This window comes from Leuresthes tenuis, unplaced genomic scaffold (assembly GCF_036924035.1).
Source record: "Leuresthes tenuis unplaced genomic scaffold, fLeuTen1.0.hap1 SCAF_24, whole genome shotgun sequence".
Classification (NCBI taxonomy): domain Eukaryota; kingdom Metazoa; phylum Chordata; class Actinopteri; order Atheriniformes; family Atherinopsidae; genus Leuresthes; species Leuresthes tenuis.
In genome coordinates this window covers 2,258,340-2,273,102 of record NW_027325378.1, presented here as the reverse complement: position 1 = coordinate 2,273,102, position 14,763 = coordinate 2,258,340, and the positions used below count along the sequence as shown (strand labels likewise).

Sequence of the window (14,763 nt, the reverse complement as noted above, 5' to 3'; positions counted from 1 at the left end):
TAGGGGCCTGATAACTGAAGGCTCTGCCTCCCATTCTGCTTTTAGGGGCCTGATAACTGAAGGCTCTGCCTCCCATTCTGCTTTTAGAAACTCTGAGAACCACAAGGAAACCTGCAGCCTGAGAGCAAAGTGCTCTGTTGGGGAAATATCCAACGGAAAAAAAGCTAAAATTCACACTAAAGATGAAGAAAATAAAGATTGGATGGCACTTTTCATAGAAAAGTTTCTCCTTTCATCATAATTATTTACTTTCTGTCGATTAAATGAATTATCCTCCATTTCACGCTAACAGTAAATATTTATTTAACTGAAACTCTTCAGGTAACTTTTAGGCTTTTATTTTGCTAGCGGAAGTTGTCTATCTAAATCTATGACGTATTTCCTGTTCACTGTGCTGGGAAAGTCCTCCGTTCTGTGGAAGCTCTCTTATAGCGTCTCAACCGTTAGTCTACTTAAAAAACATTTGTCTCCGACTTGTAAAATATATTTTACATTGCCTGAAGTTTACCTGACACTTTTCTGTACGTGTCACGTCGTGTGACGCTTTGGTATTCGTGTCGTTTTTCTCACCAAATCTCCCCTGAAACTTGCTAACGTTAGCTCAGCGGCTAGCCACCATTCAATCCCGAAAGAAACAAGCGACCGATCGATATCGCAGTTATGGATCAAACAGGAGTCACAGCGGAGACACCAAAGGTAAGAAGCCCCCAGTTGGGCTCTTATCTCCTCCTTTTGTCTGTTTTCCAGCAGCTGAAGGGGTCGTTAGAGTTAGCTGCTAATGTTATCCGTTATCCAAGATGGCCTCGCCGGCTATCATGTCGACACAGCTGAGCGATAAGGCTACATTTGACACGACTAGACATTGAAATGATGGAGACTGGTGACCCGAAGAAGGCCGTGCTGTTCGGCACGAGCGGAATAAACACTTTGAGTCTGTGAAAGTAGATGCGAAGCAGTTCTTAGTTCCTCTTTGCCAATAAATGTCTTGTCAGTGAGATTTTTTTTTAGTAGAAGTTGGAAAAAGGCAACTCAAATTAAAGTTGTGAGTTTGTTTCACTCTGCCGTATGTTTGAGGAAGAAACTTGTTTTTTAAGCTGAACTGAGGCTTCGTGTTTCTGTTCTTCTTCCTCTGAGGTGAGAGTTCACCTGTGACGTAAGAGTTCACCTGTGACGTAACCTGCTGACGCTGTGTGTGCCACCGCCGGCTCAGCTGCTGCCCAGCTTTATAAATAGCATCCCAACCCATTTATGATGTCTCAGGGTTTCAACCACACGCCTCCCTGCTGATTCATAGCTAAATAACTTCCTTATGAGGATTAATAAAGTCTTATTTAATCAAATTAATTCCAGAATGAGTTATAAAGTGATGCGTTCTTCACTTAGAGGTACTAAAGCATTATATATTTTTAAAGTTAAACCAGCAGCAGCTGGTTACTGCTCATCAGTACCACAACAATATAAATACTCATCATGTTCACTGTTCACCAAACTGAACCAGTCGTGTAGATGAATTCCTGCTTCTACAGACGGTGGGATTTATCATCTGAGGTTGTTTTACTTCATTCTAAGAGCTGCTTAAGACCAGATGTTTTTTATTACGTCCAGATGAGGACAAATGTGGCAACACGAAGGTCACCCTGATGTGTCTGCCTCACAGGAAGTGACTTAAAATGCCTTTAAGCAGGAACCAAACTCTGATGTGATGGTTCATCAGAGTTTAATGGCTTGTTCTGCAGAGCCCGTGGGGTTCGGTGGCGCCGGCGCCTCCGGCCTGCTCTCTGACCGAAGTGATGAGCGAGGAGCTGGCCCGACAGCTGGATGAAGAGAACAACGTCCTCCCGTCACTCTCAGAGTGAGTCCTGGCTGCAGCTTTTCTTCATCCCTCAAAGGTTTTAGACATTTGTAAAGTTAAAACACACTTCATTAAAGCTTCTATCCACAGCAAAGCCGGAAAGTTTGTGACATAAAGAAGAAAATCCAGAACACGACTTCTTCTACTGTGCAAAGGATGCTTAAAAGTTTCCTGTTAATTATCTAAAAAGCAGAAAACCGTGTCCCTACAGTCACAGTGTCCAAGTTCATCCTGTTAGAGGGAAGAACGAGGTGTAAAATACTTAATTTGGGCTCTTTTTCATCTTTAATTGTGGTTAACCTGATTTTAAAAGTTGACATCTCTTCAATAGGCGCCATCTAGTGGACGAGAGTTGTTACTAAAGGCGGCTTTATAGCTTTATACATCTGAGTTTATGCTTCAGTGTCATTCCTTCTCCTCTCAGTCCCGGAGCCGATCTGCTTCTGTCGGACGAAGGTCCGGACACGACCAGCGATCTGATGCTCGCCCAGATGCTGCAGATGCAGTTCGACCGCGAGTTTGACAGTCAGCTTCGCCGGGAGGAGAAGAAGTTCAACGGCGACAGCAAAGGTAGAACCACAGCAGCACCAGACAAACACACATCCCTCCTGCCTGTAAACTCTCAGCTGTTTTCTGTCCGCCTCCTGCTGGGTTCACACAGCTTCCAGTGCAAACTTAGGTCACCAAAAAGAAAATCAACCGTCCACGTTGGCATCGTGATGCATCTGAAAATAGATTTGAGCCCTGTTCTGTCCTCGCTGAGGTGTGATAACTCCAACTAGACCGTGAGCTAAACTCTCTCTATATTCATGAACATGAAGAAACTGTAGTTTGTTTGCAGATTTATTTTCACTCTTCACATTGTACTGAATTCATACAAAAGGATGAGCTAAGAGAGTGAAACTAGGAAAAAACAGACAATATTGCAATTAGTTACCGAGCTTCATAAACATGAACTTAAATCAGAGATTTTCTAAATTATTCCTGTGCAAATTATTCAACAGCTTAACCAACTGGTAATGCTAACATGTCCGTGAGATAATAATAACTAGTTTTTTATAATATGAATTTAACATACTTATGAACAGGGACGGCTGGTATAACTGGGCTACCAGGGCTCAGCCCTCCCTACATTATTCAATAAAAATTAGAATATAATATCTAAATATTTCAATAAAAACTTTAAACAAATTGTTTTTTAATTTTTGATCAGAGGCGGAGCAAAATCTGAACTGAAACCCATGAAATCGGTGAAAACGGGCTAATTATCTACAGCCCAAGCGAAGCAACTCAGTTACACTTGACTTTTCTTCAACATTTGAGTGACAGGTTGCAAGTCCCGCCCCCTCCATTCATTTGGGCCAATCACAGACGACTCTACTTGATTGGGTGTGTAGGGCTAAACTTTGACAATGGCAGGCATCGGCGTTAACAAAGTGGATTATTTACTTTCGAATCCGTTTTCTTCAATGTCCTCAGGTGAAAAAAGTAGGGGAACATCATCCAAAGGATATCCAAATTACACAGAAAGAAAAGCGCCAAAATCGTAGCTTTCGTGTAACTTGGTTTGAGAGAAAGGCTAACGGCTAACGTTAGAAAGGCTAACGGCTAACGTTAGAAAGGCTAACGGCTAACGTTAGAAAGGCTAACGGCTAACGTTAGAAAGGCTAACGGCTAACGTTAGAAAGGCTAACGGCTAACGTTAGAAAGGCTAACGGCTAACGGCCTCTTGAAGCTTCTCTTCAAACACAGATGGAACATTTTGTGGAGTATTTCTTTTCTTAACGTCTTTCTGGAGTGTTTTTCTGGAGTTACTATTTTAGTTTTGTGCTGATGTTTGGATTATTGTGTTCCAAAGCTAATTGCAATCGGCTATAAGTCTGGGTTGACCATTTTTAAAACCTTTTATGGTGTGAAAGTATTTGTATTTCCAGAGAGATGGTAGATGGTATATTTTCCATCATTCTTCTAAATAGTGTTTTGGTGGTTTGTTGAAAAGGCCCGTGCTGTTGTGATAGTTTAACTTATATTCTAACAGGACACCTTTTATGTTGAAATACAACTACTTGGCTTTTATAATACATTAGCCCCCCCATTCAATGTCACCACAAGCCGTCACTGCTTATGAATTAACTTATCTAGAACAGAAATATAATACATACAAGTGATGCCTCTGCTGATGAATCAACAGGTGATACATTTCCTCTGGTGTAATGGACTGCATCGATCACCAGCCTGCTGTCTTTTTTAACATCGTTAGCATGTTTAAGCGATCTTTTTCCAACTTCCGGTTTTAGCTCAGAACACAACTTCAAAATAAGAGTCTGCATGAAACGTCGAAATAAGAGTGCATAAAACAAAGTATACACTATTAATTGAATGAAATTCAGCCTAAATGCCTGAGAGGCAGAACAAGGAAGTCCTTTGTTGAAGTAATCGTGGGCTTTTTTAAAAGATGTGAGGGTTTGTGTTTTCTCTCCTGTCCAGTGTCCATCTCCTTTGAGAACTACCGGATGGTCCATCCTTACGAGGACAGCGACAGCTCCGAGGACGAGGTGGACTGGCAGGACACGAGGCACGACCCCTACAGAGCCGGTAAGAGTTTTAGTTCAGTGTTGGACGAACGCTGCTGAGTCCCGAGTGTTTCTGTTGCTCAAAACCTCCACATGAACTCTAACGCTGTGTGTGATGATGCAGAGAAACCTCAGACCACGCCCAGGAAGGGCTTCACCGGGAAGGGCAAAAACATCACCACGAAACACGACGAGGTGACCTGCGGCCGCAAGAACACGGCGCGCATGGACAACGTAAGACGCTCCTTTAGTTCCAGCACGTCCATAAAAACTTATGTATAAACATCTGAAAACAACGAGAATATTCAACCAAACAGGAAGTCGGTGTTCAGCTTTAACTTTTAGGAGTCTGCCACATGTCTTATTGATGTTTCAGCAGCTTAATCGCACACAAAAAGTCATTTTTCCATCACTTTACATAGTTTTTTAGTGTAAAACACGATCATCCAATATTTCCCTGTCGCAGTGTCCAATAGAAATTACTCTTCATCAGCTGACAGCTGAGGTTATTCTGCGCGTTTATCAGGTTATATGAAGCGTCTTAAAAGGTGATTAGAAGCAGATATGCATCTTACAGACTGCTAAAGGTAAAACTCCGCCTTTTGTCTCACAGTTTGCTCCGGAGGTGCACGTCGGTGACGGTTTGGGGATGGACCTGAAGTTGTCCAATCAGGTGTTTAACTCTCTGAAGCAGCACTGCTACAGCGAGCAGCGCCGAAGCGCCAGGCTGCACGAGAAGAAGGAGCACTCCACCGCCGTACGTTCGCACGCACAGCTCCTTTTTCTGTTGCTGCGGTGGAAGAAGAAGCCTCTTAATTTACCTTCACCGTCTGAACGCCTTCGTCTATCCTCAGGAACAAGCGGTGGACCCTCGCACCCGCCTGCTGATGTACAAGATGGTGAACGCCGGCGTGCTGGAGAACATTAACGGCTGCATCAGCACTGGGAAAGAGTCTGTCGTCTTCCACGCTGACGGAGGAAGGTGAGGCGAGCCTAAAAAGCATCAAAGAAACTTCCAGATGGTTCAGGAAATTGCTTTTAAATGCCATCCAATGATAAATTCAAGTGTCAGAAAGAGAGTTTCCCTTTGGTTTTGGGTGTGTTGACAGCATCGAGGAGCAGCCCGTCCCCGACGAAGTGGTGCTGAAGGTGTTCAAAACAACGCTGAACGAGTTCAAAAACAGAGACCGCTACATCAAAGACGACTATCGCTTCAAAGATCGCTTCAGCAAGCTGAACCCGAGGAAGATCATCAGGCTGTGGGCCGAGAAGGAGATGCACAACCTGAGCAGGTAACCAGACTCTGCTGAGCACCCGAGAGGAGAGCGTAGGCGAGGCGCGAGGGGAGCGTAGGCGAGGCGCGAGTAGAGCGTAGGCGAGGCGCGAGGAGAGCGTAGGCGAGGCGCGAGTGGAGCGTAGGCGAGGCGCGAGTGGAGCGTAGGCGAGGCGCGAGTGGAGCGCAGGCGGGGCGCGAGGAGAGCGGAGGCGGGGCGCGAGTAGAGCGGAGGCGGGGCGCGAGTAGAGCGTAGGCGAGGCGCGAGTGGAGCGTAGGCGAGGCGCGAGTGGAGCGTAGGCGGGGCGCGAGTAGAGCGGAGGCGAGGCGCGAGTGGAACGTAGGCGAGGCGCGAGTGGAGCGTAGGCGAGGCGCGAGGAGAGCGTAGGCGAGGCGCGAGTGGAACGTAGGCGAGGCGCGAGTGGAGCGTAGGCGAGGCGCGAGGAGAGCGTAGGCGAGGGGCGCGCAGGCGGGGCGCGAGTAGAGCGGAGGCGAGGCGCGAGTGGAGCGCAGGCGGGGCGCGAGTAGAGCGGAGGCGAGGCGCGAGTGGAGCGTAGGCGAGGCGCGAGTGGAGCGTAGGCGAGGGGCGCGCAGGCGGGGCGCGAGTAGAGCGGAGGCGGGGCGCGAGTAGAGCGGAGGCGGGGCGCGAGTGGAGCGGAGGCGGGGCGCGAGTGGAGCGTAGGCGAGGCGCGAGTGGAGCGTAGGCGAGGCGCGAGTGGAGCGTAGGCGAGGCGCGAGTGGAGCGTAGGCGAGGCGCGAGTGGAGCGGAGGCGGGGCGCGAGGAGAGCGGAGGCGGGGCGCGAGTAGAGCGTAGGCGAGGCGCGAGTGGAGCGTAGGCGAGGCGCGAGTGGAGCGTAGGCGAGTAGAGCGGAGGCGGGGCGCGAGTAGAGCAGAGGCGGGGCGCGAGTAGAGCAGAGGCGGGGCGCGAGTGGAGCGTAGGCGGGGCGCGAGTGGAGCGTAGGCGGGGCGCGAGTGGAGCGTAGGCGGGGCGCGAGGGGAGCGTAGGCGGGGCGCGAGGGGAGCGTAGGCGGGGCGCGAGTGGAGCGTAGGCGGGGCGCGAGTGGAGCGTAGGCGGGGCGCGAGTGGAGCGTAGGCGGGGCGCGAGTAGAGCGTAGGCGGGGCGCGAGTAGAGCGTAGGCGGGGCGCGAGTAGAGCGTAGGCGGGGCGCGAGTAGAGCGTAGGCGGGGCGCGAGTAGAGCGTAGGCGAGGGGAGCGCGAGTAGAGCGGTGGCGAGGGGAGCGCGAGTAGAGCGGTGGCGAGGGGAGCGCGAGTAGAGCGGTGGCGAGGGGAGCGCGAGTAGAGCGGTGGCGAGGGGAGCGCGAGTAGAGCGGTGGCGCGAGGAGAGCGCAGGCGAGGGGCGCGAGGGGAGCGCAGGCGAGGGGCGAGTAGAGCGGAGATGAAACGTGACAGAATGGTGTGTGTTCAGGATGAAGAAGGCGGAGATTCCCTGTCCAGAGGTGGTGATGCTGAAGAAACACATCCTGGTGATGTCGTTTATCGGTAAAGATCACGTCCCCGCTCCCAAACTCAAAGACGTCATCTTGGGCTCGGAGGACATGAAGAACGCCTACTGTCAGGTCCTGCACGTACGTACACGAGCAGGAAGCGCACACACACACACACACACACACACACACACACACACTGCTGATTCACCTGTTCTATCACATTAAAGTCACATATTAACACGTAGAGACTCGTAGGGAAGTCGGTGGTTTGATCCCCGACTCCCTCGGTTCGTTTGCAAATGTTGAACAAAAGAAAAAGAAGTGTCAGGCCTAAAAAACAAGTACAAAGCCACATTATTTAATTATTATTATAAAAAGGCTCCTAACTCAAGGGATGAACCAGTGTTGTGTCGACACAGAACAGACAACTTAGCAAAGAAGCCATTTTAAACTGGATCTTTAGGCACTTTGTCACAAAGACACATCATTTGTTCCCATTTCTTTAGCTGCATCTATGAAAAACAGCAAAGAAAACACAGTTTGACAGACAGAAAATAGGATTTCTGCAGCAACAAGGTGATTCCCAAAGAGCTATTAGCTGAAAACTTGGCATATCTCAGCATGGTGTGCAGTGTGTCCTTAAAACATTTGAGGAAACTGGACAAGTGGAGGACAAAAGAAGAAGTGTCAGGCCTAAAAAACTATCTCCAGCAGATGAACAGGATCTGAAAGTGATGTCCTTAAGAAAGAGGAAAAAATCCAGCTGTGACCTGACAGGACCTGAGAGATGCATCTGGACCTTCAGCTGATCCATCTACTGTTGGCCCAAGCCTCATCAGAAATGGTCTCCATGGAAGGGTGGCTGTCAAGAAGCCGTTCTTAAGGAAGGGAAACAGGGAGAAAAGGCTGAGCTGTGCCAAACAACACAAGAAGTGGACTGAAAAGTTTTATTTGTTTTTATGACCTCAGAATGAAGCAATTAAATCTACAAACTGACTTATTTTATTTTAAATCAAAACCTTCCTGTTAAATCGGAATCTTTTTTGCTCCGTAAAAGACGCCCTGATGATGATCTCCAGATGTTTGGAGTTTATTAGTCCCAGACAGACTTGAGCAGCTTCTTCTTCTTCTGCAGATGATGCAGCAGCTGTATCAGGAGTGTAACCTGGTTCACGCCGACCTCAGTGAATACAACATGCTGTGGCACGAAGGGAAGGTACGACTCTGTTTCCTGTCTTTCACCATCAACTTTTCACCTTTTTTCCACTGATTATTTTCTTCTTCTTCCCTTCAAACCTCTTTTCGTCCATTTCTCCTCTTTGTGTATTTATGGAGCACTGAACCTGCCAAATAAATACGTTTAAATAATGATAAAATGAAGTTGGAGATGAATTAAAACAGCAGTAACTCTATAGAATGTGAAATTAATACATTTTCTTCCTTACTTTAAGATTGTTAATGTTATTTATTTATTTACGGTTGTTTTAACTTAACAAATGTCTTTTATTAGTTATTCCTGTATTTATTCCCATATTATTTTGTTTTATTATTCCCTCTAAATCATTTATTTCTGCACAAAAAACTTTGGTTTAGGTGAATAAATGAAGGGAAAAGTTGATGCAGCTATAAATAAGATAAAATGCACCTTTAATTTAAAAATGTACCATAAAACTAAACTAAAATACATTATTTAGAGGGAATAGATGGATCAATAAGATATGAAGGAAGTAATACAGAAATAAAAACTAATAAACGAAGAAAAAAATTTAATTATTCCAATATATTGGAATATATATTTTATAATATACATACAGTATATATTTTGATATATAATAAAATAATATATGTGTTTTTCTATTTATTTTTTATTATAGCAGTTTCAGTGTTCCATATCGCAACGATACCCTAAATCCATGAGTTCAAAGTAACATTTAACATATTTTATTTTATCGTAATTACACGATAAATAATGCTGAATAAATTAATTAACCGGAAACGTGGAAGTTTATGAGAAAAGAGGAAAATAAACTCCTTAATATGATAATAATATTTCTTTGTTTGTTACCATAAATATGTTACAATTGTTAAATATTTTAATTATGTTAATATATTAGATATGGTAAATATATTAATGATATAAAATATGTTTTCTTATTTCCATAAACTTCTGTTTTTTTCCTTCTCGTAGGTTTGGCTCATCGACGTCAGTCAGTCCATCGAGCCGACCCACCCCCACGGCCTCGAGTTCCTCTTCAGAGACTGCAGAAACGTCTCCACGGTAACCACCTAAGATCATTTATACTTTATTTATTTGTTTATTTATTTCAGAATGGTTTATATTATTATTTATATATAATATATATGATATCTGAATATTTTACATATCATATATGTAGAAAATGTTTTTATTTGAGTTATTTTATTCATATATTGTTTTTTATTTTAATTATTAAATAATTATTAATTTATTATTAGTAGTTTTTGTATGTGGTTGATTTAATTTTCATAAAATGTTTTAATTTCTTTATTTTTCAAATGTTTTTGTTTAGTTTCTAAATAACTTTTATATTGGTCATATTTTTATCATTTATCTCAATTCTTTTTTTAAAATTATTTTCTAATTTCTGTTTTATTAGTAATGTTTTTATTTTTTTATCTTATTTTTGTATTTATAGTATAGTTTTTTTTATTCTTTATTTTAGGTGTTACAGTTTTCATACCTGGTTAATTGTTCTGTCAGATGAAGAAAAACTTCATCAGAGAAACTGAAACTAATCAATCTAAAAATGAACTGAAATAATTAAATTGATCATAAAATGTATTGATCGGGCACCTGTGGAGTAAATCCTGGGTCCTGACAGGAAATGTGGGATAACTAAAGGTTACTGGTGTCCTGATGAATGTAGTAAAATAACCTTTAAACGGTTAAAGTAACTGGTGTTAAAGTAACTGGTGTTAAAGTAACTGGTGTTAAAGTAACTGGTGTTAAAGTAACTGGTAATAAAGGTAATAAAGTAACTGGTAATAAAGTAACTGGTAATAAAGTAACTGGTGTTAAAGTAACTGGTGTTAAAGTAACTGGTGTTAAAGTAACTGGTAATAAAGTAACTGGTTATAAAGGTAATAAAGTAACTGGTAATAAAGTAACTGGTAATAAAGTAACTGGTAATAAAGTAACTGGTAATAAAGTAACTGGTAATAAAGTAACTGGTAATAAAGTAACCGGTAATAAAGTAACCGGTAATAAAGTAACTGGTGTTAAAGTAACTGGTAATAAAGTAACCGGTGTTAAAGTAACCGGTAATAAAGTAACCGGTGTTAAAGTAACTGGTAATAAAGTAACTGGTAATAAAGTAACTGGTAATAAAGTAACTGGTAATAAAGTAACTGGTAATAAAGTAACTGGTAATAAAGTGACCGGTGTTAAAGTAACTGGTAATAAAGTAACTGTTAATAAAGTGACCGGTAATAAAGTAACTGGTAATAAAGTAACTGGTAATAAAGTAACTGGTAATAAAGTAACTGGTGTTAAAGTAACTGGTAATAAAGTAACTGGTAATAAAGGTAATAAAGTAACTGGTAATAAAGTAACTGGTAATAAAGTAACTGGTAATAAAGTAACCGGTAATAAAGTAACCGGTAATAAAGTAACTGGTAATAAAGTAACTGGTGTTAAAGTAACTGGTCATAAAGTAACCGGTGTTAAAGTAACTGGTAATAAAGTAACTGGTAATAAAGTAACTGTTAATAAAGTAACTGGTAATAAAGTAACTGGTAATAAAGGTAATAAAGTAACTGGTAATAAAGTAACTGGTAATAAAGTAACTGGTAATAAAGTAACTGGTGTTAAAGTAACTGGTAATAAAGTAACTGGTAATAAAGTAACTGGTAATAAAGTAACTGGTAATAAAGTAACTGGTAATAAAGTAACTGGTGTTAAAGTAACTGGTAATAAAGTAACTGGTAATAAAGGTAATAAAGTAACTGGTAATAAAGTAACTGGTAATAAAGTAACCGGTAATAAAGTAACCGGTAATAAAGTAACTGGTGTTAAAGTAACTGGTCATAAAGTAACCGGTGTTAAAGTAACTGGTAATAAAGTAACTGGTAATAAAGTAACTGGTAATAAAGTAACTGGTAATAAAGTAACTGGTAATAAAGTAACTGGTAATAAAGGTAATAAAGTAACTGGTAATAAAGTAACTGGTAATAAAGTAACTGGTGTTAAAGTAACTGGTAATAAAGTAACTGGTAATAAAGGTAATAAAGTAACTGGTAATAAAGTAACTGGTAATAAAGTAACTGGTAATAAAGTAACCGGTAATAAAGTAACTGGTAATAAAGTAACTGGTAATAAAGTAACTGGTGTTAAAGTAACTGGTCATAAAGTAACCGGTGTTAAAGTAACCGGTAATAAAGTAACTGGTAATAAAGTAACTGGTAATAAAGTAACTGGTAATAAAGTAACTGGTAATAAAGTAACTGGTAATAAAGTAACTGGTAATAAAGTAACCGGTGTTAAAGTAACTGGTAATAAAGTAACTGGTAATAAAGTAACTGGTGTTAAAGTAACTGGTAATAAAGTAACTGGTGTTAAAGTAACTGGTAATAAAGTAACTGTTAATAAAGTAACTGGTGTTAAAGTGACCCAACACAGAAATTGGTTAAATGGCGGCTCAGAGTGAACCCGTTTGTGTGTTTCAGTTCTTCCAGAAGCGAGGAGTCGGCGAGGCGATGAGCATGTACGACCTTTTCAACGCCGTGAGCGGGCTGAACATCCCGGCCGGCGCCGAGGACGAAGCCGAGTTCATGACGGAGGTAACGGAATACGGCGAGTCGCTCAAATCAACCCAAACCTTCGGTGTCCCGTAGTTTCCTCGTTAGCTTCGACCCGCCGCTGTACGATCCCACGAGTTTTTATGTCAAACCTCTTGGGTTGAAAGGTTTTGGTTCGATATTCAAGACGTTTAGTTTGAGTTTAACGGAAAATGAACTTCTGTCTGTCAAACTGTTACCTTTGGCTTTTTTTGAGCTGATCAGAGCAGTTTCCATCGTTCAGATGTGGTAGAAATCCAGTAGAAGTTGTTACTGAAAGCTCAACGTTGCTGTAGAGCTGCGGTGGGAAACAGATTCACTTCAGAGGGTTTCTTGCCTTGATTTGGCACAAATCTGATCCCGTGTGTCTCTTCGCTCTGCTGCAGAACTCGGCAGCTTCCTGTAATAACCACGATGGTGATCACTTCGTCGTCGTCCGGTTTTAACCCGTCTGCCTTCTCTGTGACAGATCATGGCGTTGGAGAAGAGGAACGAGGATCACGTGCAGAAGCGACGGAAGAAAACCTTTCCTGTGGGCTCGGAGGGCGGCGGTCCTCCGATAAAACCCGACTCTGACGACTAACCTGATTCGCTCTCTCCGTGTCAAAAAAACGCCGAATGGAGGACAAGAACAGAGGAGGCCTCTGGTACCTTCAACCCTCTCCAGCCTGCCTACAAATGCCACCCACCGCCTCCCGTAAACGGGGCGGACGCAGCGCCTCCTCCTGGCTGCAGGAGGAAGGAAGCGTCCGGCAGGCTGAGAGGCAACGACGCGGTTTTCTGACGCCGAAACCACACCTCATATCCTCCTGCTTTTATTCATGTGTCTGTTTGTTTTGAGTAAAGTGAGAAAGCTTTTCACGCGGGAACTCGAGTTCCAGCTGAGCTTCGTTCAAACGTTTCCAGAAGCTTTCACAGATTGTTTTAGAGCATTTTGGGGGGGGGAAGCTGCTCTGTAGCTTCAACAAGGTGGAATTTTAATCTGGCGTCTGCAGGACAACATGTTTATTAAAGGATAAAATCCTGAGAAGGGGTTCTAACTATTCTGAAATAGTCTCATTTAAAACACAAACCTCCAGATGTTTGAAGCCCTGCAGCTGGATGAAAAGTGTCCCCATCTGTGGCTAAAAGCTGGAACGGTGTGTTTGCTCTTTCTGTCTTTGCTTTTTGTTTTCGTGAGTTAGCTTAGAAAGGCGGGAAGTGAAACATCTGCTCATGAACCGACAGACGAACTCGGCAGAGTTTAAAGTTTAAATGTGGAAATGAATCATCAGTTTGCAGTGAGAACATTTTACATCGCGGTGGTCAGATTATTTGCGTGTTTTTTACTTAAAATGCCAAAAGTGATGTTTTTATGGTGATGAAATGAAATTAAATGGTGAACCTGGAAGCTCCTCATGTCTGTTTTTGTTCTCAGACTTTAATCTGGTTATAGTTGCCGCCTTTAAAGGCGTTAATGACTCTTTCTGATTGATTTATCTTAACCTTTTGATACTGTTGATCATTCTGCTCTTCTCAGTAGGCATCATTGGTTCTAACAACTGTAAAGGATGAATTTAGAGCGTTTTCTAATCTTTTCTGCTTCTTTCCATCAGTAATGGTGTACCTCAGTGCTCAGTTCTTGGCCCACATTATTTTCTATATACATTAACGACACTGTTCATTCGGTTGGTGATTCTTTCGGTCACTTCTACGCCGATGACACCAGATGCTGCACTTGCATCACTGCTGGTTGTTTTCTGAGGGTTCAACAAGTCTTATCCTCTTCAAACCTTCTGTTAAACACCGCTAACACTCAGCAGAGTTGTGGCGTGATCTCATCGTTTGGTGTAAAGTGGCCATAAAACTCAATCCAGGCTGTTTTAAGGTGGTCTGTCTCATGTCGAAATCAACCAAGTTTAATATTATCATAAGTCTTTAGTCGTGTTTTATGCAAACTGGGACGTTCAGAGACGCATTCTGACTTTTTTAATGATCTTCAATGTGCCGCGTAAACATAGAAAAACTATATTTTCCTCATTATCAGGCCAGCGTGATTGATGTGATGAAAAATCTAACCAAGTACCTTTAAAGCTGTAACTAAAGCAAACAAAAAGAAAAGAAAAGCTTTTTTTAATCTGAATCTGAAGCTCTTGTTTTTAAACTCTAACTTCTCCAGTTTCCTGCATTTATGATCAGTGCAGGAAGATGCTGCAAATAATGCGTGAAAAGCAAAAGCCAAGAGACACTTTGGGAGTATTTCATGATTAACAGGCTGAAAAAACAAAGGCCAAGATGTTTATTGGGGTGGAAAAGCTCAAATATCTGTTCTCTTGATGACTTAATATAGATATCTGCATTACTGGCTTGATGCCCCCCCTTATCTGTGTCATTTAATGATTATTTTAGCTAATACTGACAATACTCGCGTTTCAAAATATATTCAGTTGGAAGGTCCTAAAACATTCCTGTGTTCAGCAGGTAATTTCTTTCAAGCTGCTGCAGCAAAGGACAGAAATGTTCTACAAAAAGCGATAATATAGATATATTTTCCTTTACAGAAGATCTAGAAATAGAAAAAAACTAAACCAGTAAAACTAGTAAGGGAAACTCGGTCACATGACTCCCAGCCTTGCTTCCAAGCCTGCACATCCGGTCTGGCTCCTTCAGAATAGAGGACTGTAATCTGAAAATTTTAGTTATGATATTATCAAATGGCATATTTGCATTGCGGAGGTTTGTACCAAAGAATTTAAGTTAAAAATGTCTAATAGTCACTTTATATGTACGTAAATGTAATAACGGGGGTTATTTTTTTTATGT

The 14,763-nt window shown here is 42.4% G+C and overlaps 1 protein-coding gene across 1 annotated transcript; it reads left to right on the top strand.

The window, feature by feature from the left end:
- The first annotated feature begins 381 nt into the window (after positions 1-381).
- Positions 382-13,351, top strand: riok3 (RIO kinase 3 (yeast)). The gene is made up of 13 exons (XM_072378237.1): positions 382-696; positions 1,737-1,852; positions 2,277-2,422; positions 4,340-4,447; positions 4,550-4,659; positions 5,039-5,182; positions 5,280-5,407; positions 5,535-5,717; positions 7,125-7,284; positions 8,282-8,362; positions 9,335-9,424; positions 11,851-11,964; positions 12,431-13,351. Exons 1-13 carry the CDS (start codon positions 661-663, stop codon positions 12,542-12,544), a joined length of 1,530 nt encoding a protein of 509 aa, XP_072234338.1. The 5' UTR covers positions 382-660; the 3' UTR covers positions 12,545-13,351.
- The last annotated feature ends 1,412 nt before the right edge of the window (positions 13,352-14,763 follow it).